Source organism: Crinia signifera, chromosome 7, assembly GCF_055691185.1.
Source record: "Crinia signifera chromosome 7, ASM5569118v1, whole genome shotgun sequence".
Lineage (NCBI taxonomy): Eukaryota > Metazoa > Chordata > Amphibia > Anura > Myobatrachidae > Crinia > Crinia signifera.
The window spans coordinates 104,131,018-104,156,292 of record NC_139223.1 but is presented as its reverse complement, the minus strand read 5'-3'; the positions used below and the strand labels follow the sequence as shown (position 1 = coordinate 104,156,292).

Below are 25,275 nucleotides of genomic sequence, written 5' to 3'. Positions count from 1 at the left end.
GGTCCATTAAACAAAGAATGGTTTAAAACTTTCAGATCAGTAAATTATTACCGTATCAAATTAATACCAGACTAAGTATATGTACAACGTAGCTATTACATTAAAAAAAATATAATCTACAATGGACACTATAAAGATGTTGCAACATTATGCATCTGCAACAAGTGACTTTTTAAAACAATGTCATGCACATAATCACCCGTTGCTTCCATGTACAATGTTAGGCATAGTTTCTAGCCGCAGTAATTGTTGATCTCTATCCCCACCCATAATGTTTGGGGAAACGTGGTCAATTATTTTGTACTTTAATTGTGCCAGGCTATGTCCCATACTTTTAAAATGTTTAGCGACTGGCTGGTCTATTTGTTTTCCAGACAGTATTAGTCTAATCGCACTTCTGTGCTGTCCCATCCTTTCTTTAAAGTGACAGCTCGTTTTGCCCACATAGTATTAATGGGCATGTTATGTAAAAGACTACATACTGGGAGTTGCAAGAAAGCACATGTTTTATTTCGATTTTTTTGCCACTATGGGGATGAAAAAAATGATCGCCTGTCTCCATGTGTGTACAGGTGGCGCAGCCTAAATATTTATATACCCCTGGTTTTCGAACAAGAAATCCTGTTTCTGACTTTTTATTAAACTGGGATATGTCAGTATGCACTATTTGATCTTTAATATTTCTGCCTCCGCGAAAGCAAGGCATTAATGATTTGTTTTTCAGGGATGTGAGATGTGGATCTCTTTGTATTATCGGCCACAGTTGTTTGGCTGTTTTAATTAATGATTCACTGGCTGTGTTAAATGTATTGACAAATATTATAGAGTTATCTATTTTGTTGTCTTTATTGTCTCTGATTGCGGGAGAGGGCCTTTTGGGCTGTTCACAGGCTTTTTTTATGGAAGCCTTTAAGGCTCTATTCGTGTAGCCCCTGCTGAGAAATTTTTTCCTCATATCCATCTGCTTTTCCTCATCTGCTTGTTCACTGCAGATCCTGCGGACCCTGAGGAATTGGGAATAGGGTAAGCCTCTTTTAAGGGCCGGGGGGTGGAAGCTGGATGCTGCTAACAAAGTGTTGCAGTCTGTAGGCTTCGTGTAGAGAGAGGTGCTAATGTTATTGTCTTTTTTAGTAATTGATACATCTAAAAAATGCACCTTTTCAGCCTGTACCTCGTATGTAAATTTAATGTTGGAATCTAGCTTATTCACATTGCATATCATCTGGTCAAATTCATCTTTAGTCCCCAACCATATAATGAATAAATCATTGATAAAGCATGTAAAGAAGTGTATCTTGCTGGCATAATCAGGATTAATAAAAAAAAAATTTTTTTCCACTTTAAACATAAAAGAATTGGCGTAGGCCGGCACTACGCAACTGCCCATTGCGCAGACCATAGACCAGCCAGTCGCTAAACATTTTAAAAGTATGGCACAATTAAAGTACAAAATAATTGACCACGTTCCCCCAAACATTAGGGGTGGGGATAGAGATCAACAATTACTGCGGCTAGAAACTAAATGGATATCTGTGCTGAATACAGTACAGCCACACGGGCTGAATGAGTACATATCCTTCATGAGTTTTATTTGAATCTAACAGTATGCCTAACATCGTACAAGGAAGCAACGGGTGATTATGTGCATGACATTGTTTTAAAAAGTCACTTGTTGCAGATGCATAATGTTGCTACATCTTTATAGTATCCATTGTAGATTATATTTTTTTAAATGTAATAGCTACGTTGTACATATACGAATACTGCTTTCACATTGCAGAAATGGGTAATGACACGGTAATGGAAAAAAAATGGCAATATACCGTTTTAAAAGTGCAATGTGAAAGGGGTATTAGTCTGGTATTAATTTGATACGGTAATAATTTACTGATCTGAAAGCTTTAAACCATTCTTTGTTTAATGGACCGCTTACAGTTGAAATGTATATATAAGTTAGGTAATATACTTTATTTTTTTGCAGCTGCTGTGATCCACTCTTGTGTATGTTAAGGAGGTTACCATGGTGATGGTCACCACACATGTTTTTCTGTTTTTTGAGAGTCTGACTCCGGATTATGCACGTCAGTAGTAGGCGTATCTTTTTTTTCTGAACACGTCATCACCGGATGTGGGAGGTCACAGCTGACAGACACAGTTTTTTGTTAGTTTGTAAAAGTATTTAAGAGGTGTTGGTGCATGTAATTTTTATTCCTGATGAAGGTCTTATAAAATAAAGACCAAAACGTTAAAGTAACTCGAGTTAAGAATATTCATTTGAACAAGTCCATGAGTGCCGCTATTTTCTCCCTACTATCTGATCCTGCATGAGGGCACCCGGCATCAGAACTACCACGGTCACAGGAGTGCCGGTCTGTGCCTTACTATATATATATATATATATATATATATATATATATATATATATATATATATATATATATAAGTAGGTAGGTGTTATCCTGTTCAGAGAACACACAGCATGGCACTCGAGGACTTGTGAAGAAAGTGGCTTTTATCCAGCAACAGTTTCGGAGCCCTAACCTCCTCGTCAGGCTAACAGCAAGCAATACAATAAAAAAATGTATTGTATTGCTTGCTGTTAGCCTGACGAAGGAGCTTAGGGCTCCGAAACTGTTGCTGGATTAAAGCCACTTTCTTCACAAGTCCTCGAGTGCCGTGCTGTGTGTTCTCTGAACAGGATAACACCTACCTACTTCTATTATTGATTTCTGCAAAGGCACCGGGGCAATTAACCCCTCAGCAGGGATTGCCGGATCGCCATCCAGTATATATATATATATTATATATATATATATATATATATATATATATATATATATATATATATATATATATATATATATATATATATAGCTTACAGAAAAAATGAGGACACTCACCGGGCTTCATATAAGGATAGATAACTTTTTCTTTTTAATCCATCTTCAGCAGTTCACAAACATAAAGTGCAATGTGCATGACAGTGGGCCATGGGCCAACGTTTCGGTCTGCCCCCAGACCTTTGTCAAGGCCCCCACTATCTCCTCCTAAAGTGCACTTTAGGAGGAGATAGTGGGGGCCTTGACAAAGGTCTGGGGGCAGACCGAAACGTTGGCCCATGGCCCACTGTCATGCACATTGCACTTTATGTTTGTGAACTGCTGAAGATGGATTAAAAAGAAAAAGTTATCTATCCTTATATGAAGCCCGGTGAGTGTCCTCATTTTTTCTGTAAGCTATATTGGTATCTGGATTATTCTGGAAGCACCTGAGCTGGCACCCCGGCAGTTGACACTCAGCTGGAGGAGAGTGTGATCCATACTTGGGAATATATATATATATATATATATATATATATATATATATAGAAATATAAACTAAATTGATAACTATGGTTGGAACAGGTAATCTAGCTAACCAGAGAACCTGTTTCCAAGTTGTACACGATTCTGAATATTGCTACATCTCATTATTTTTAGCATACAGTACTGCTCAACATCTCACCTTACATACACAACTTAGAGCATGTACAAGCAATTTTGTGTTAGATACTGTACATCTAAGTCACTACTCAAGAAGAGCTAAATGAAACAATACATCCCACTTCATCCTTAATACATTCTTCCTTTAAGAACCTCTCTAACCCTAACTTACCATCAGATACATTACTGTCCCTTAATTCACCATGGTCAGTACAGGAAATAGCGACAGTGATTAAATCCTTACCATTGGCAAAGGCCCCAGACCAGCATGGGTTCATGAAAAATCGTTCATGCCAAACTAATCTACTTGGTTTCTATGAAGAGGTTAGCAAAAACCTTGATAATGGAAAAGCTGTAGATGTGATTTTCCTAGATTTTGCTAAAGCCTTCGACACCGTACCACACAAGAGGTTGATAAATAAAATGGTGGACCTGGGATTAGGGGCAAATATCTGTAGATGGGTAGGAAACTGGCTGTGTAATAGAGAACAAAGAGTGGTCGTGAACAGTGCCGTTTCAAATATGATACCAGTACTAAGTGGAGTGCCACAGGGTTCAGTTCTAGGGCCCATTTTATTGAACATTTTTATTAATGATATTGGGATGGGGTTACTCAGCAATGTATCCATCTTTGCGGATGATACAAAACTGAGCAGAGTTTTTAAATCATCAGTAGATGTCACCACGCTTTAAAATGATCTTGACAATCTAGATGAGTGGGCAGAAAAGTGGAAGATGAGGTTCAATGTGTACAAATGCAAGGTCATGCACCTTGGGAGACATAACCAGTGTGCTAGCTATAATCTAAGTGGGGATGAATTGGGTAATTCAGTACTCAAAAAGGATCTAGGAGTCCAAATAGACAACAAACTAGGGTGTAGTTCTCAATGTAATATAGCAACAAAAAAGGCCAACAAAACTCCAGCATGTATTAAAAGGGGCATGGAAACTAGGAGACTATAAATACGTTTAAAATAAGGTTGGATAAATATTTATTGGTTAAAAACATCCACGGGTATGAATAAGTAACCTAATCTGTCTTTAAAATATCAGAACATACTATACAACAAGGGATAAACTATTATAAACATATGTTGAACTAGATGGACGCAAGTCTTTATTCAGCCTCACCTACTATGTAACTATGTAACTATGATTTGGTTACCAATTCCTTTTATAAGAAATTTGCTCCTACACTTCTCCCTGTCCTTAATTCATCATATCAGTATGCCACAGATAGTGGGTCCCTGCTTGAGGAAGTGTTACAGGCTACAATTACCACTATCCATAAGGAAGTTTACCCTTCCCTATGTAAAAATTATAGACCAATCAGGTGGGAATCATCAGAACTAGACAGTCATCAGACAATACACAGCGAGTCTTTGACCTTGCTGAATATATAGCGAATAATAGAGAGGAGGTTGAAAAAGCGTTCAACGGATTGCATTGGGTATTTTCGCAGGAAGGGTTTTTGAAAATTGATCTTAGAGGGGCAATTCTGTCCTCCATATTGGCATTGCACTTCTCTCCAACAGCTTCAGTTGTCAGTAATAGTTTCTCTTCAGCTCCCTTTACAATTTCAAATGAAACTAGACAAGGTTGCCCTCTTTCCGCCCTTATGTACGTCTTAACGATAGAAGCCCTTGCAATAGCATTATGCCAATCTGATTGTTTTTTGAGTATTTCTGTTGGATCATCTTCTCATAGACGCATTTGCTGATGATGTACTCTCATTTGTAACAAATCCAGAAATTTATCTTCCTATCTTACATTTCATTATTGCACGCTAGAGCGCAGCCTCTTTATACAAACTTAATATGACAAAGACAGAAGCTTTACCTTTTCATTTAGATTCCCATAAATTGTCCTTATTTAAACAAATTTATGAATACAATTTGAAATCAGACTCTATTGTATATCTAGGTATTCATATTCCCAGTTCTCTCTCTAAGATTGCAGAATTTGATTATTAACCCCTTCTCTCTCAAATAAAATCTTTACTGAGATGCTGGTTGAGTCTTGAACTATCATGGTTGGGTATATTAGCAGCTTTTTAAAATGTTGATACTCCCAAAGTTAATGTATCTTTTTCTTTCAATACCATATTTAGTACCCCAGAAATGTATCTCCCAATTGCATTCAGTAATACTAAGGTATATCTGGAAGAAGAAACCTCCTAGAATAGCATATAATAAACTGACTACAACTAGGAAATTTGTTGGCCTAGAAGTCCCTGACCTACGGAAGTACCAGATAGCCTGTCTAGTAGCGAAAATCAGTGATTGGTCTATGTGTAGTGGTATACAACTTTGTACGGATTTAGAAAAGCAATTGTATACCAGTATTCCCATAATTGATTTGCCCTTTGCCCTGACCTATCATAGACCGGTCTCGAATGACACTCTGCGTGCCATATCAGATTCAGTCAAAGTGTGGGATGAAGTTATAGTTTCTACGAAGACCATTTCTTTGCCGACTCGTGCCCTATCATTACAGGGTGTCACGGGTATCATCCAAGATCTAAACTTCCTCAGGTTGATTTCAAGTAGTATGGTTCCAATTACCTATTTCATGGATGGCACTATGATTGCACTATGATTACACCATTCTCTTCACTAAAGGCCCAATTCAATCTCCCCTCTAAAGAACACTTCACATATATTAGCCTTACACTATGGATCTCTAGTCAGCTACGTTCTTCAGGACCAATATTATTACCACCTCCAAATGTTTTGGCAAAACTGTCTTCTGGTAATTCAAGAGGTTCTATAAGGTTCTGGTAATTTGCATCTCAATGTACTGAGGAGGAAATTAAGTTACCCCCTCAAATAAAATGGATTGCACTTTTACATTACAACAATGGCAGTCAGTTTACCTTTAATCTCATACTACTGTCTGTCTAAATGCAACAATGGGACTGAATAGTACAAGTGCAGCAGTGTGTTTTTATTTTTTGGTGGGGAGGAGTGTATATTAGAGTGTGTATATCAAATTTAAAATAATGATGTATATTAGATTTAAACTTATAGTTTAACAATGCCATAAAAAATACAATCTCTAATCTATCTTGTCACTTTCCAGAATTTCAGCAGCCTTTGCACTAATAACACACTGTCACAAGACTCAGAAGGCTTATTAAAATTTAAATGCAGCTGGAGGCAGGGCCGGCGCTATCCACTCAGCAGCTCCTGCAAAGTAGGGAGGCGCCATGCTGAAAAGGCACTGTCTCCCTCCGTGCTCTGCTAAAGCTGCCTCAGCCCTCACTGTCACTGCCTCCTGCACGCTGACCGTGAGCAGGCAGCAGTATAAAGATTTGCTCCCTGCACACAGCCTGCATGCCGCCCGCAGCGCCTGTCTGACAGCGGGCAGCAGTATGGAGAAGCTGAGCAGCTCCCTGCACCGCACACACACTGTCCTCCTCCTGCGACCTGCCCCCTCTTTCTCATGGACACTTGCGCTGAGGCATGTAGTGCTGTCTATGAATGCCTGGATGACATGTCATTTCCGGATCCGCCCCCTACCCATTGCTCCCTGCGCCTGTCAGCTGTCAATCAAATGACGAATAGGCAGCAGCGCCGCCTCCCCTTCCTTCCCACTTCTAAGTGTCCTGTGCCAGTTCCTAAGTGTCCAGTGCCTTCTCTCCCCTCCTTTCCCCCTCAGCCATGAGAGGGATGAAATAGCGTCCTCAGCGTCCTGCCTACGCAGATAGAAGAGGAGGGACTGCACAAGAGTTAAACAGCAAAAGAACAGTGAGTATTTTATTATACATGTTTATAACAATTTTTTTATATTAATTTAGACACTTTTTAAATAATGGGCTGGGTTATGTGAGTAAAGGTGGCCATACACACTGCAATAGCAGCATGCAATGCGATGTGCGCTCACGCGGGCATCGCATCGCACAGTATAAAAAGTATGTGCTGCACATACTTTTTGTACTGCTTTCGGATCGCATCGCACACACATTGCATGCATGCCGTGTGATGGAATGCGATTTAGCCCATAACGTATGCAATTCTCTCAGCGTGTATGGGCACCTTTAGTGCCTGCAACATTTTGCGGACACAGCACTGAGATGGTGTATGCATACATGTACATGCACCCGAGTTCCTCCATAGGATCGCATGTTGCATATGCTCCCACAATCGGGCTGCAGCTTGTTGCAATGGCAATGTGAAAGGGCACAAAATTTATGGATTGCAGGAGGGTGCCGGACACCCTTGCACCGGCCCTGACTGGAGGTGTCTATAGGAAATAGATGCCTCATGTTAGCATTTGTGAAGTATTGGATGCAGCCTTACCATCACAAACAGGCACGCGCCAGCCTGCATAATCTTCAGGAAGTCTGCACCAGATGGTGCAGACACTGGACCTATAATAACCGCTAAAATGGGGGCAACACGTTATTGCCATGTTGGATATTTTCTTGTTTACAATTACCTTGCTACTCAGGCGCGCACACAGGGGGGTTTCTGAGTACCTAGAAACCCCCCCCCCCCTAATGTTTGTATGTTTTTACCCCTGCTGTGGCTGCTGTCTCTGTAACATGTAGATGCAGCCGTTGGCAAGCAGGGGGAGCAGATTCTCACAGGCTGATGTCGTAACCTGCAGCCTGAGAGGGGAGAGATGATTTAATTGAAATGTATAATTGCCTTCAAAATAGTATATTTTGCAGGAATATTTATTATTATTATTAATAATAATAATAACAATAATAATGATTATAATAAGAAATAAAGATCTGCAATTAAGTATACATTTATTCACTACTTTCTAAACAAAATCTCATGATATACTAACCACATATAAGTTATGAGAAAGTGTTATGAATTACTATGCCAATATGTGTTATTATACTTACACTGAATTTTATAATCTGGAGGTAGCATTCGGATATGAGACAATGGAATACGCCCTGTATCTCCATCATCAAACTCCACTGTTACTAGGTCTGTGTCTTCCTCTTGCTCAGTGTTTCCTAATAAAACAAAACTTAATTAATAACTATTTTAAAAATAAATTCCTACCAAGGCAGGTTTAAGTGTAAAAATTGCAGAAATAAACGAAGTGGTAAAATTAACACAATCATTCACCTTGCACAATTGTGCCTGGGTAAAGGCAACGATACTGCTGACTCCAGTAAGCTGCTATTCTTGTTCCTTCCAGTAGAAAGCGGACAGAGGGTGGCTTCACATCTATAATCTGCTCATTGCATAAAAGAAAGAAAAAAATATTTAGATCAGTTCTCTAACGTCATTAGCAGTGCACCCTATGTCTGACTTTTTACATATTCCCCACAACACAAAACAGCTACAAATAAGGATTATTTTCTGACTGTAGCTAGCTACTGTAAATTACAATTCAGTACTTGCACAGGGGAGGGACTTACAGGTGAAAGAGTTTTGTGATGGTGATGCTGCGTACCTCCCAACTTTCTCAATGTCAGAATAGGGACACTCGCATTGGGGCGTGGCGTATGCAAAATAAGCCGCGCCCCCATTTTTGGTCACGAAAATATACACTGTGCACATGCGCACAGTGTCTATTTTGTCATATTGGGGGGGGGCTCCCAACTGCCCCCCCACAGCGGGACGGATGCGGGAACGTCCCCAAAAATCCGGACGTTCCCGCGTTTAGCAGGACAGTTGGGAGGTATGATGCTGGTGTGTCTATTTATATCAACTGCAGCCCTCTGCACAGTATACCATGGATTAAGGCAGGATAATCTGGGAGGTGCAGTGGCTTGGCTCACAGACAATGTCTAAATCAACAATAAATTGGTTGACGCAAAAAATTCAACATGCATTAGGTTGGTTTTGACAAAAGGTCAATATGCATTAGGTCAACAGTGACAAAAGGTTGACGCAAGCAAAAAGTCAACATGGAATGACACAAAAATTGTAATAAACTAATGTGCCATGCATCGACCATTGTCATATCGACCTTTTGCTAAAGCTGACATTGTACATGTTGACCTTTGTCAATGTCGACCTAGTGCATGTTGACCTTTTGGTTTTGCTGTTGACCTAGGCATTGTCTGTGAGCCACCGGGATACCGTACAAAGCTGCGATTCATCAAGCACACTGATTGCACACTTCACTCTAAATCTCCTAGACATTCTGGAAGCATAATGTGGATAATTCACATTTAAAAAATATATATATATATATATATATATATATATATATATATATACTATATGGTACAATGTAAGAAATATACGTTCATAGATTAACAAGTCCATAAACAGTTAAATAATTCTTAGTTAAAAATTCAATCAAGCCATAGATACTATAGGGCCTTAAGTAAACTTGATTAATAAATTCATGTGTTACAGTATGTACTATATAAGGTACATATGATGAGAAAAGGAGACGTGTTCAAGCCAACATTTGTGGAAATGCATGTTGATACTTCATGACAGCGGCTCATCTACAATGCACACCCATTGAAAGGAATTTAAAGTTTTAATTTTGCTGAAATGTGACAATTGCAGCCAACTGGAACATGCATTAAAAAACTCACAGCTGCATAATCCACAGTAATACAGATACAATGATATAATCATACCTCCCAACAGTCCAGATTTTATCGGGACAGTCCCGATTGTCAGGGCCTGTCCCGCTGTCCCACCCGCGGGCGGCAGTGTCCCGTGGTGTGGGGGGGCTGTTGGGAGTCCCCCCCGTCAGCTGCTAAGCAGCGGGGAATAAACGCTTGCGCACAGCGTCTATTCCCGCAGCCAGGGGGCTGGGGGCATGGCTAGAGGCTCACAGAGCCTCTGGGTCATGCCCCCATAGCGGCAAAATGGGGCCGTGGCCTCACGGAAGAGCCGCGAGTATAGGCCACGCCCCCAAATTAGGCCACCCCCCCCGAAAATTTCATTCAATGATATCCCTTATACAAATATCATTCATAACATTATTCCAAAACCATAGTTTCCAGAATGTATTTTTTTGCTAAAACCTACTGGGGACATCTATAACAGCACTACTGTGGACATGATATGTAAATGGTACTAAATATGTGCAAGAAAATGATTGCACATTCAAATGCATTGCCTAAAATTATACACAAACTCTGTTTCATGTTTTAAAACCTTGTTTCATGCACAAATAAAATATATGTGTGTGCATTTCATGTGTTTGATGTGTTTATCCAGCATTAATAAAAGATACCGCAAGATACCTCATTGAAATATAAAAATATTCCGAAATACGGAATGATCTGTTATCCAAAATGCTTCTGACCCTGAGCATTTTGGATAAGGGATACTCAATCTGTACTGTATAAAAACTGGATCAGGGATGAGCAAATCCCTATAATTGCTGTCATTTAAGTATTTGCACATTTCAGGTTACACAATTTCCCAATAATTTTGTTTTAGATTGAAAAATGTAGTCATACAAGCTGTCATAACTATCAACCAATATTTTCTAACCCAGTGATTTTCAACCTTTTTCAACTCACCAAACAAGATGTAAAAGTGCGAGTAGGTACTTGTGTATTTGCAGGGCGCCCACTAAGCTATTTGGTTAGTGGGCTATTCTGCGTAGTGAAATTGCATTGCATCGCATGGCACGTTTTCGTGCCGTGCGATGTGATGCGATGCATTGCAATCTCACTAGTTAATTTATTCACTGCACTCTGACCGCCGATCGCATCGCATGACACGCAAAATAGCATGCAATGCAATTTAGCACAACACCCCCAGTGTACATGTCTATGTGCTGCAATGGGATTTAGACACCCCCACTATCCTCGTCACCCTGAAGCGTGTCGAGCGCAGCGAGCCCTGCAAAGGGACGCGTAACGCGTCCTCCTGACCTTTTCATACCACCACTATCCATGTTGGCGTCGATTTTATAAAGTGAGCCCGAAGCGTGGTGATCGCAGCGAGCCCTGCGAGGGGACACAGAATACATGTAAAGTAACCCGCGTCCGCTCACCGCGCTTCGGGCTCGGTGGCTCGCTGTGCTCGCCACACTTTATAAGATCAACTCCAGTAATGACGATATTGTTAACTTTTAACTTGATTTTACTTAATTATGAAGAAACAACAATCAAATGAACAAATTACTATAATAACAATTAATCAAGAAAAAAAGAAAATAATAAGAGTCATTCTTCTGCATCAGCCTTCGGAAGAAGCGAAAGTGCATAAATAATATGCTGAAAATAATTTTCTGCGCCCGGAGTTTTTCGTCATATAAACTTATGTAAGTAGGAATCCAGATTCTGGCACGCGGTGCCTCTTTGATGCTTGTTGTGCCATTTACAGGATCACAAAAAGGCGCTCAATGTTCTGTGTGTGAACACCAGTCTCTGAAGTTAAACCTGTGGTTCACCCAAGCATGGTGGTACCCAGCCTGCTCCAGCTTCTCTGTATTATAGGCATGCCAGCAATCGGAGTAGATAGTCATCCCCGGGTCAATGAATTGATTGATGGCGGCCATCAGGGTACTGGCGTCACGTCTTTGTACTGGTGTCACGTCTTTGTACTGGTGTAACAAAGCACTCACCGGTGTCTCGTGAAATGCCTCCAAATAGCCACTGTTGAGGCAGCCTCCGTCCCATGTTTTCCTCTGCGCAAAGAGGCTCTCGTCGACTTCCACGATTTTCCATGGCCCGTCAATACGGCATTGGGGCTGTGCCATTAGGTCCACGGTGCAGGCCTCCCACATCAGGGTGTTATATACTGTAGCACGTGGATTTATTTGTCAACTTAAGTTGTCGCTCACAGAAACTGATAGTTGTGAGCTCCTCCGCCCATGAATAAATTAAGTGTATCAGCGTCAGGAAAGGTAAACGGCAACCCGTTTTGTATAAAGGTGTCATTGTACCAGGATCCAACATGCTAGATTTGTTAAGGAACATAATGCAAAATCACAGCGTGTTTAGTCATAAGATGCCTGAATTTATCCACGCTATGGCTGAATTGAATATTCCATCCACGAAATTCCACAAATAGATTACATCTAGATTGTGTAAAAGTAGAAACCTACGATGATGCAGTTGGAGATGTAAACGCAGCCATCCAAATACAAACCCTTAAAAAAAGTTGTATAAATGTTTTAAGTTCCTTGGGTTTAACAATGCCACAGGGTTACTTACTACCTAGGAATAGATCCGTAAATCTATTTAAGGAATCACAATGGTTGAACCTATAACACATAACTAATTTATACTGTTTTTATACATGTTTTTTTGTGTGGATATTTTGTACCACGGCATTTAATTTTATTGTGTCAAGAATATTCCATGTTTTGTTTTAAATGTAAAGCTTTCTGCGGCTTTCCATGCTATTCAATGACCAGGGCTTAGTGGTCATGGAGAGGTGATGGAACTAACTTTCCCTGCCACCTCTTACCCCCCCCCCCCTACACACACAATAATGCTAGTGTGTTCGGTGCCCCCTATAAATTATACATTTGCGTCTTACCACACTAACGTTATAAAGGAACAAGGCACACTGAAAAAAGGGGGAGTGCAGGCAGCACTGCCTGGCCTCTGCCAATGACTTTTCCCCAGCTGCAAAGAGGAAGGGGGTGAGGCGCAGCCACCAATCCTTCCAACATGACTTTCCCCAGAAGGTAGAGCTATGACCAATGCTATCATGTTTGGTGACCCCTACAAAATATAAATTTGGTCCTTACCTCCCCAACACTACAATGGAATAATGCACGCTGAGGGTGCGCGCCCCCCCCAAAAAAAGGGTTGTGATAACACAAACAATTTGCATAGCCACACAATAGTACCCCCAGTTCCAATTATGTACAATCCCTTTCATGTTAAACAACACACATAGTGGTCTTTATTCAGTATACACCTTCCAGATGGAGCTCCACTCAGCCAGCGCTGCGGCTCGCCAGAATGCCCCCCGCTGTTGAGTGCCGGCGAAGAGCTGCTCCATCTGACTGGGACGCGTGAACATTTCACACACACACATGCGCATACCAGTTTTTGGGCGGCGGGGGACGCGAACCCTGCCCGTCTCTGCTTGAGGGAGATCGGCAGGGTTAGGGGGGGGGGGGGGTGCGGGGAGGCGGTGGGACTGGAGGAAAGCAATGGGGAGGCATCGGTGACCGACAGGGAGCTCCGTAGGAAGGGGACACACAAGCACACACAACCTTCCGGGGGTTGGCGGTTGGCGATCCAATCGCTAGACCCCTGCTAAATAATTTTGCCTCCATCTGTATAAAGTGACCCATATTCACGTTACACCTCGCATAGTGACCTTTTTCAGTTTACACCTTACATAGTGACCCATATTAACGTTACATCTCATGTAGTGACCTTTCTCAGGTTACACCTTACATAGTGACCCATATTCATGTTACACCTTGTGTAGTGACCTTTTTTAGGTTACAACTTACATAGTGGCCCATATTCTCTATACTCCTCACATAGTGACCCGTATCCACTATGCTTCTCACATAGTGACCCATATTCACGTTACACCTCGCATAGTGACCCAGATTCACGTTACACCTCACGTTGTGACCCAGATTCACGTTACACCTTACGTTGTGACCCAGATTCACGTTACACGTCATGTTATGGCCCAGATTTACACTACACCTCACGTTGTGACCCAGATTCACGTTACCTCTCAGGGTGGGGGAGAAGGGAAGGAGATAAGGAATGCATACCACGGTACATTGGCAGGGTGGCGCAAAGTGGAGAGAAGGCTGTCTTCTCCATAACTCTTTGCTGTTGTTTGCGTCTCCAATTTGAACTGATGGAACGCAAATCTGCCCCATTCTGGCCTACTTTAACCCTTGTCAATGACTAAATATCTGTAAGTATAAAGTGCATGTACCAAAAAAATATGATTATGATTTATAAAACATAATCACAGGATATAAAGTTCAATAAACAACATTGTTTATTAGAAAATAGCCATAGTTATGACGCATTGTACATAAAACACAAGGTTGGTTACACAAACATTTATGTATTGTACATAAAACACATCAAACACAGCTTTGTGTGCAGCTTTGATGCATTTTATGCACAAGGCGTCGACACTTTGTACATAAAATGCATCAAACACAACGTAGGTTACAAGTTACACAAGTCTGTATACATTTATCTGTATAATGGCTCAAACAGTGGCTTCTTGGGAGGCACCTTACAAAGTTTGAAACAAAAGGATAATTACGTTTTATATCAACACTAAAACAGGCCAGCATATCCATATATTTGTAATTTTTACACATGGAAAAAAATATATTAAATGTATTTATTAACAGTTTCTTATATAGCGTATACATATTCCGCATCGGTTTCCAGAGAATATTTGAATATTCAGTTCAGTCCCTGCTCTAGTGGAGTTTACAATCTATATTCCCTACCACATATACATGCACACACAGACATTATAGGTTTAATTTGTTGGGAGCCAATTAGCCTGACATGGTGGGAATCGAACCCATGACCTCAGTGCTGTGAGGCAGTAATGCTAACAATTACACCATCCGAACTGCCCATTATAATGGAATATTTTAACCATCGATGGCGGATTGAGGGCACTGAATGCTGTATAGCAACACTAGGGACACTGGTAAAAAAAAGGGGGATGACTGAAGAAGGGAGCCAACGATGGAGTAGGACTGGACAGCAATGATGTGGCCTGGGAGCCAGTCGATATGGTATTTGATGGTGCGGTCTGGGAGCCAGTAAGGTAATCGATGGTGCGGCATGAGAGCCGGTAAGGTAATTGGTATGGGAACCGACAGATATCCAGAGACTATACTGATAACCCTGGGCTGTACTCAGAAAGCTGGATCACACTAGAGATGGAATAGTGGAGTCTTCTGGCAGCAGTGGAATAACCAGGTAAGCAGCAGGTAACAGCAGGACATTGGTAACCGGATCTCTGGAGCAAGCTGGGAGCCTTGGAGAGCTGACACTGGAGAACTTGCAGGGGAGATGACAAGTTTGTTCAAGGCAAGGAGGACTTTGGCACTCTGGCCTATATACCCCAGGTGGCTGCTGATTGGCTGTAGCTTGCAGCAGCACACACAAAACTAGGAAGTATGTATTGAGCTTATCTGGATCATGTGCTGCGAGTATAATTGCATATTAGTACAAATGCATTATCTGACAAGCTACAAAATACAGAAAAGGATATATACAGTAGAATGACCATGGTATATAAATAAAATCAAAAGTACATAGAATGTCCATCCTAAAAAAGAAAATATATCTCTCAAATTACAAGCGAAAAAGAAAGGAGAAAAAGGAAACATTAAAAAGGAAATAAAGACTAACAAGGAAAAGGACTTAGGGGGAAGGTCACCACCAGTGCTCCAAAAAAGTATTGTACTGTTCTCATTCAACTAAGGTATACCAAGGGATTTGTATTCACAAAAATCCAGCTATGTAACCAAATTATTAAATGCATTTTAAACTTACAGGTGGAGCCCCTCTCTTCTTTGCCTGCCGCTCGCCAGAACGTCCCCACTAGCGAGTGCCGGGGAGAGGGACTCCATCAGACTGGGACTTGTGTGCGTCTCACCCGCACGCACGTTCCAGTCTCTCGGCAGCTGGGCAGCAGGACCCTGCCCGTCTCCGCTTCAGGGAGACGGGTAGGGTCAGGGGGGTTTGAGGCGGCGGTAGGGACCGGCGATGGCGGCGGACAATGGCTGGGAGCTCTGGCGGAATGGGGCACGTGAGCGTCTCGTGCATGCGTGCCCCCTGGCGGGGGCTGGCGATAGAATCACCAGCCCATGCAAAGACGAGAGGGGCTCCATCTGTATCATGAGAGATTTATGTAAACAACAATAGATGTATGCATTTCTATTCTTTTATACCAGTCAGTAGGGGTCAGAGGGGATGATGTTTGAATCTGCCTATAACGTTTTGCACATAACGAGCCCCGTTTCTCCAGCATAATGTGGAGAAGCGGCAAACGTTATAGGCAGATGTATTAACCCCCAAAGCCGATAAGGAGAGCCTTGCAAGGCAAATTGGCACGCAGGGCATGTGGATGGATGTTACACAGTAACAATCATTCACAGCCTGGTGGGATCTGCCCCCATCATCTAATTGCCTAAGAGCAACCTGACAGATGCGTGTCTGCTCGGGGGAAGTAGGCGGGCAGTTGACATCCAGTTATGTCAGCTGCCTGTCCGTCATGCCTCATTAGCATGAGAACGCCCAGCGTTCCCATAAGGTAATGGGGCAGCCCATCGCCCCTCACCCCTCTCCTCCCCCCACCCGCAAGGTTGCTTGTGTGCACCCAGCAAACAAATGCTGATGATCAACTGTTGCTCACCAGTTTGTTGCATCAGTTACTGTATACTGTACTGTATGTATGTATTTATTTATTCAGTTAATTATTTATTTAAAAAATAATCGATTTGATAGCTGAATCAGATGCTCCTGCAGTTTATCCTGGATTTATGTAATCCCTGTGTGTACCTTTCCAATGAATGTATTAGTATTGATTGCAAAACAAACTAAAAAAATTAACATAGTGAATGTCAGGTGGAAAGAAAAATGTACACTTTGGTACTTTAGGACTCGAACCCGGGCTCTCTGCATAGGAGGCAGTAGCCTTCACCGCTAGCCCACGTCCCTGGCTGGTGGTTCTGTATGGTACGGGTGCATTCAAGCAGCGACCCACCCGTATACAGTATGTCTATTCAGCTAGGGTACTCGGATGCTCATATTGCAGAGCATGGTATTATCTGAATGTACTGTACTGTACATTAGGGGATTTGCAAGCTCATAATGTAGCTACAGTATTAGGGGACTTGGACGCTCATATTGCACAACACGGCATTATATGCATGTACATTAGGGGCCTCAGACGATCATAATGCAGCTACAGTATTAGGGAACTTGGTCGCTCATATAGTATTGCAAAATGGTACTGTCAATGACCTGTATTATTCCTTTCACACACGGTTGCGTCTGTGTAAAGTAATGGATTAGTGGAGCATTAGCCACCCAGTGGTGGAGATGTGTTTTGCCAGGGCCTGCAAAATAAATCTTGGGGCCCTGTAAACTATTATATCTAAGGCCCCCCCACACCCCCAATCCTGAAAGAACCCTACATCCCCTCTATACAGTAGGTGCTGCAAGCACCCCTTCCTCCCCTCTATAGATGCAAGCACCCCTTGTGAAACCCACGGGTGGCTAGGGTCTTTTGCTCCAGGGGATTAGAAGATAATAAATGAATCCAAATTTGAGAAAACAATTGCAATTGAACAAGTGTAGTTTTATTTTTCACTTTCTAACAATAAGAACTATTACGGCCTCTGGCGAACCAGTTACTGTAGCCACAAGTTCAAAGGTACACTACACAGGAATAAACGGAGAGCACTCAAACGTGTTGTACATGAGCTAGGAAAAATACTCGCTCTAAGATCAGTAAATCAAAATCTGAATTTTAGCATACACGCTACGCTATCTCATGTACCCTTGTATGGAATTTACTAACAATATCAGTGCAGTTACTGTACGCAAACAAACCAATACTGATTCTAACAAACTTTGCTATACTTTAACTTGAGACTAACTGGTACCGGTACCCATTGATTGTCCAGGACCCGAGTTTAGGACTCGGCATGTGCACAGGACAAATGTACAGTTCCTGGGCAAGGTGTCCCTATGAAGCAACCCGGCCTTCCTACGGATCAATAGCCTGGGTCTCAGTGCAAATAGGCCTTCCTACGGATCAGTAGACTGGGTCTCAATGCAATTAGGCCTTCCTACGGATCAATAGCCTGGTGCATCTTAATCAGGCTTTCCTATGGTTCACTAGCCTGGGTTAGGGGTCCCCTTTTGTATGAACAATGGGGTCAACGCATCCCGTTCTGTCCTTGCTTCAGTAATGCTGCTAACACTAAAGGGCAGAGGGGTCCTCAGTGCTGGAACAACGGATTTGATGCACTGGTCCTCTTACTTGGGCTAAGCTGGCAATGCCCCCTTTCTAATATGGCCGGTGTTGCCCTTGCTCTCTCTGACAAGCAGGGCACTGTACGAGTACAGAATAGAGACCACCAGTGCCAGACTCACGTTTAGGTCGCTTGGGCAGGGTAGGCAGGACTTCTCCCCGCCACTGCCAGCTGCCGGGTCCCTCTCCTGCGGCTGCACGCGGGCTCCACTGCTCGCAGCTGCCACTCCCACAGAGACTCTCCTGCGTGGCTCAGTTGGGCACCGGGGCTCTCCTCTGCCCCTGGTGCTGTCATGGCAATTAATCCCTGCCGCCACCGGGTCTGCCGCTCTCGCTATCAGGCGCTGCTGCTCCAGGCCTTCTCTCCCGCTCCGTCCTTCCCACGTGCCAGCCATCGACCTCTGACTTCCCATCCTTCTGGCCTCTCTCCGCGCTGCCGCCTCCTTTAATCCCGGCCGGGCTCCTCCTTTGATCCCCAGGGTAAGTCCCACCCCTTGCCTCTGTTGAAGTCTAGGTACACACACGCCATTTTGTGATAGTATGGCCGCCATTTTGGTTCGCAGAGTTGCGCAAATAAAGTTTCCATACCCGAGTATGTGTGACAATGTGGACCAGAAGAGTAGACATACTATCACACATAAATTCATAATAACACACTTACACGAAATGAAATATAGTTAAAAGGTTTAGAACGCCACACATAGCTTAGTTAGCCCTGCACACACCTGTCTATATCGTGTTTAGTACCGTTCCGCTCAGTTCATTATGCGAAGTATTCCGGTCATTGCGAATATGTCGCAATGTACATTGCCCGATAGTTATGGACATAATCCATAATCCAGAGACAGTTTCTGTTGTAAGTAGTTAACAAAGGAAACTAGCTCAAACCGGTTCTTATCCTTGCTGACGCCGAAACCACCAAACAAAGGACTCTTAAAGTTCACTCCCCTGCACCTGGTCAGACCAGGTACAGCGTCTAACCTCCAATCACAGTGGACCGGACATATGATCTCTGACCAATGAGAATGGCCTTTGACCTCCCCCTTCTGACCCTATAAGATAGGCGACCCGGAGCAGGCTCGCTCTCTTCGGCACATCTACTTTCCCTGGACCTTCCTACCGGACTATAGTTCATTCCTGAACGATAGTGAGCTCTGACCGGACTGCGCTTCGCTTACTAGATGACCACGGTAAACGGTTGCATTTTCATGGTATTTATTCTTATAAGTATTGTTGGCTGATTGTGTCTTGTAACTGTATTCTTTCCCCTTAGTAGAGTCTGTTTAGTATTCATTGTTAGTATATTGTATTACCTGTTATACCTGTTTATTCTTATTTCTGTAACCCCCTTTTTGTCCGTTAGGGACTTAAATACAAACCTTTTTATGGAGTTCTAATCTCCTTATTCCTATTCAGTGGTCGTGTCTGTTTATTCGCATAGTAGCGATAAGGTACATTGCGGACTCTGTCCTTTAAGGTATATTCGCAGATTAGAGACAAAGTACTGCGAAAGGATCTCGTATTAAGGTATTGGTTCTTGGTGCAAAATACACAATAAAAGGTACGCTACGCTGCGCTACGTTTTTGTTCGCACGTAGTTAGGTATAAAGGGTAAGCAAGTTACGGACACATTACGTAAACTGCGCTTTTCACTCATTGTCTCTCTGGTCATATTTAATCGCCATTAACAATTGGGGGCACGTCCGTCCGCTCCACATTCCAGAACTCAGTACCAGGCGTGCGACCCGACCTATACCAGCAAAAGGGTGGAAGTATTATCCATTGCTGGATAGGCCAGGTCCGCGGCGGTGCGGGGTTCGGGAAGTGCTAGCGCTGAACCCGGAGTACAATAGGTGAAAGCCACGTGTTTTAAAGTATATCATACCTAAGTGTTTAGTAAACTGTACTTCTGCCTGCCACAAGTAGTTTAACGGGGTATAGTGTCTTGGGTTGCTTGTTTATTACAGTATATGTACCACGTGCGATAAGGTTCGCACACGTGGAATCTGTGTTTATTATAGTACATAGAGGATCCCCTCTGTGCAAAAACTATAATTGTTTATTGTTAGTTACCGCAAAAACAGGGACTCCGCCACGTGGCGACAAGTCCTGGGCTTTTTGCAGTAACGTAAAGCGTCTATTGTGTATTACGCAAGGTGCGCGCGCACGTGCCCATATCGGGAAATTTTCGCATCTTTGTACGTGATTTACGGATTAAGTGCGGGATTTATTTCGCATCTTGATACGTAACTTTCGGACGGAGTTAAGGGATTTATTCCACATTTAGGCGCAATTACTGCGTATAGCGAAACCCGAGTGCAACCTTGCAAATACACTATAGAACACGTGGGTGGCCGATTCATCGGCGGCCTGTGAACAGCGCATGTACACACGTTCATTGGTACTGCACACGCAGCACACATAGGAATTAAGAGGTGAACAGTATTAAACCACTAGCTTCATTTAAACAGTATAGTAATATACTGCGAATGAAGCGGTGATTAATAAAAGAAAATAAGTTTCTTTTTCTTTTTGTTCATTTTCTCATAAGCAAGCAACTCAAGCATTATTTTAATAGATTCCTATAGTTTATTATAAGGGATTTATACCTGCATAAGAATCTAGTGAAAAGCTACCGGCCTGGGAAAAATTTTCTGTACAGAAATATTTCAAAAATAAGCGTAAGACCAAGGTGTAACTAGCGCCCAGTGTGAAAAATAACTGAGGCGGACGGGTGTGAGACGGACACGACCCAAGCGCAGTGTAGTCCAGTGTAGGACAGGTCCAGTTAGGACAGAGTGTACGTGCCGACGTACACATAGGAACTGCCCCTTCAGTGGAATTAATTCCGCTAGGAGGGTACAAGAAGATATATCGGAACGCACTTGTTTCCGATTAGCTACTTTAGAAATCCGATTTTTGGGGGTATAGGAAAGCAAGTTTGTTATACCCTGGAAAAATTGTGCCGCGCCAAGCAAGTTGGCTAGAAGTTCGCTGCTAGTTGAAAGACTTGGTGATTGAGTATCATACCTCGTATCCTTCGCACCTGCTTGACTGTGGGATGTTCTAGGAAGCTGTAGAAGTGAGTGTTTGGGGAGCTCTCAGATAAGTAATAACCCACCGATATCTATTAAGCTGTGAACGTTTATTCCTGTAACTATGGGTAATAACGGGTCACGCTGTGATAACGTGCAGGATAGGGAGGAAGCAAGCCGGCCAAGAGGATCGGCTGCTTTTATTATGTGCAGGAAGCACGGTGAACTCGCAGTTGTTTACCAAAATAAATGGAGAAAAATGACACAAGGCAGCAAGTTAGAATTTCCCAGTGTTGGTAGCTTCGACCCAGAAATCTTATCGGCAGTAAAAGATGAAATATGCCTACTCTCCAGTCGTAAGGAGAGAGTGAAGCATATAAATATTCTTAAATTGTGGCAGAAGGAAGGACAGGAACAATGGGGAACCAGAAGTCTGGCAGTATCTGATGCAATCAGCCACAATAAAAATGCAAATGCAACCGCTGCCACAATAGAATCAGCTCCCCCACCCCCATATGTGCCGAAGGGGTTAATGTCTCATAAGAAAGACCTAAGTAATAATGTATCCGTTACTAACTTGTATCCTGTCTTATCCCCTTATAAGGAAACCCGAGAGGAGAACGAGCAGCTGTTGGCACTGGCCGTCTCCCATGCAATTAATATGCTTGAGGGTAAAGCTCAACCCGCTGCTGGGGCTCCAGCACAGGAGGAGGAGGCAGCTGGTGCCAACGGCATAGAATTGGACTCAGGTAAGGATGCACTACACAGCACAGACACAGACGACTCCCAAGCAGGTCCCAGTAATGCAGAGGTGGTACAAACATACCCTGTACGCACACTGGAGGTTCCCTATGGTAAGGCAGACAGAGAGGGTGTGATACCTACCAGAAAGATGACCATGCTAAACCCATGGACACGGTTAGAGCTGCGGTCCATCATTACAGATTTCCCTGATCCTAGGAAAGATCTGGCATTGTGCCGGAAATTTGTAAGGGATCTAGGAAACTCTGATGAGCCCACCAACAAGGATTGGAGAATCATGTTGAGGGCCTGTCTCCCCACTCACATCGACATCCCGAAATTCATTCAGGATAGTGGATTGAAAGTGGATAAGGAGATAAATGATGAGATCAACCAGGAAAATATACGCCTGATTAACTTACAGTTGGGAGTATATTTTCCAGCGGCAGTAGAATACAGCAAGATTTTCACTATAAAACAAAAAGATGGCGAAACTGCTGCTGATTATTTTACAAAGGCCTTACTGGAGGTATCAAAATACACTGGTGTCTCCGAGCCTAAGGACGACCCCCACCTGAGGGAGATGATTGTCTCTGTGCTGGTGGAAGGGCTTAGGGAAAACCTGAGAGCCAGAGTCCAAACTTCTTTTCCAAATTGGCGTGGAATGACAGTGGATGCCCTACGGGAATCTGCTGTGGACCACGACCGCAACATTAAGAAGCACAGGGAACTGCAAACTGACAAACTGATGATGGTTAGCATCCAAGCCCTTACTAATGCCCCAAACAAAGCTGCATACCAACCACGAAACACCAGGGACACAGGTAGAAAGCCAATTATCTGTTACAACTGCAATAGGGAAGGTCATTACTCAGCTCATTGTAGGGCAGGAAACCCCAGGAGTTACCAAACACATAAGCGAGAATGGGAATCTCACAAAGGAGAGACACGGAGATACCCAGCCCCTAGACAATGGGAGGAGACAGACAGGTCACGCAACATGCCTCCTCCCCATCTGATGGCTGACACTGTGCTAAGGGCAACCCAGGTCAGACCATAGGAAACAGGTCATACCTGTATCCTACAGCCAGTTAGACTAACACAACACCTTGGAGAGGAACCTCAGGTGAAGGTTGATATAGCTGGAGTAAGACAAACCTTTTTGGTTGATACAGGGGCGGCCAGATCTGTTCTCAACACTCCTCTTCACTTGGGTTTCACTAACCAATCAGTAGCGGCAATTGGGGTAACAGGAAAAATACAACATTACCCACTGACGAAACCAGCGGAGGTTACAATCGGGCCTCTGCATACCAAACACTCTTTTCTGTTGGCTGCAGCGGCCCCGACTAACCTCCTGGGCAGAGATTTACTATGTAAAATGGGATGTGTCATCTATTGCACTCCCGATGGGGTATTCCTAGATACTCCTAAAAATCTTACACAAGAAGTGCAAGATATGCTGGACAGTCCTCAGAGGCTAATGTTGTATTCCACTGTTGTAGAATCAAATCCATCTAGGGTAGCTGAAATTACAGCACAAATACCGAGTTCCCTTTGGACTAAAGATGGACAGGACGCTGGGCTAATGGCAAATGTAGCTCCAGTAGAAATCCGCTTAAAAGAAGGCAGGATAGCCCCAAAAATACCGCAATACCCTTTAAAACCTGAAGTTGAGCTAGGAATATTTCCAGTGATCCAACGATTGCTCCAACAAGAAATCCTAGTTAGAACTTCCAGCACGGCCAATAGTCCCATCTTTCCTGTGAAAAAGAGCGGGGGGAGGGGCTACAGACTAGTGCAGGATTTAAGAGGGGTAAACAAGGTAGTTGAGAGCCAATTCCCCGTAGTGCCAAACCCAGCTGTCATCCTAATGCAAATCCCACCTCATTGTACTCATTTCACAGTCATTGATTTGTGTTCAGCATTCTTCTCCGTCCCTTTGCATCCTGACAGCCAGTATCTGTTCGCCTTTACTTACAGAGGAGTACAGTATACCTGGACACGACTTCCCCAGGGGTTCATAGACAGCCCCAGCATCTTCTCCCAGGCCTTGCATGATTGTTTACAATCCTTTCAACCCATGAGTGGTTCGATACTGATACAATATGTCGATGACTTGTTGTTGTGTTCTGGGTCACTGGAGTCATCAGTGGATGACACTAGACAGCTACTGATGCATCTCTCAGAGACAGGACATAAAGTATCAAAGGATAAGCTGCAATTATGCCAGACCAGGGTTAAGTATCTGGGACACTGCCTTACCCAAGGGCTGAGACACCTCACCGACGACAGAATCCAAGCGATTCAGAACATGGTACTGCCACAGACCCAGCATCAGATCCGTACGTTCCTAGGCATGTGTGGATACTGTCGCAATTGGATCCCAGGATTCTCTATTCTGGCATTACCACTGCAAGAGATGGTTTCCTCAACTAAGCCTGATCGGGTCTCTCATACTGAGGAATCTGAGCTGGCTTTCGAGGAACTAAAGGTGAGCCTAACCAAGGCCCCAGCACTGGGAATGCCAGATTATGGGAAACCCTTTGAACTGTACGGAACTGAATCAGGTGGGTGTGCGGCAGGAGTGCTTGTACAAAAACATGGTGATGCCAACCGACCAATAGCGTACTACAGTGGCCAGCTGGACACAGTAGCACGCTCACTCCCAACTTGCTTACGAAGTGTGGCTGCAATAGCACAACTAGTAAGTAAGAGTGAGGACGTAGTGTTGGGACACGATTTAACTGTTCATGCTCCCCATGCTGTCTCTGCCCTCCTAAATTCTGCCCAAACACATCATGTGTCCTCAGCACGGTTCACTAAGTGGGAACTGGTGCTGATGGCCCCAGTAAATATTACCATCAAAAGATGCAACACACTAAACCCAGCCACATTCCTTCCTCATGTGCCTTCCAAGGCACAAAGGGTGGAGGGTGATGGGAATGTTGCTGAATATGGTAAAGCAGAGTTTAGTGAGAGTGAGGACAAACATGATTGCATGTCCTACCTGAATCAGACCTTCACAGCACGTCCTGACATAAGCGACAGCCCATTAAGTGAGGTAGACATAACCTTATTCACAGATGGTAGCTGTCATAGACAGACGGA

At 43.2% G+C, this 25,275-nt stretch overlaps 1 protein-coding gene across 4 annotated transcripts in view; it reads right to left on the bottom strand.

Moving 5' to 3' along the window:
- The window catches only part of TNRC18 (trinucleotide repeat containing 18), a 351,855-nt gene that overhangs the window by 43,401 nt on the left and 283,179 nt on the right, over window positions 1-25,275 (bottom strand). For all 4 annotated transcript variants that reach the window (XM_083153575.1, XM_083153577.1, XM_083153573.1 and 1 more), the window contains 2 exons: window positions 8,576-8,684; window positions 8,344-8,460 (listed from right to left, as the gene is read on the bottom strand). In XM_083153575.1, coding sequence (XP_083009701.1) covers window positions 8,344-8,460; window positions 8,576-8,684 — 226 coding nt within the window. The remainder of the gene's footprint in view (window positions 1-8,343; window positions 8,461-8,575; window positions 8,685-25,275) is intronic.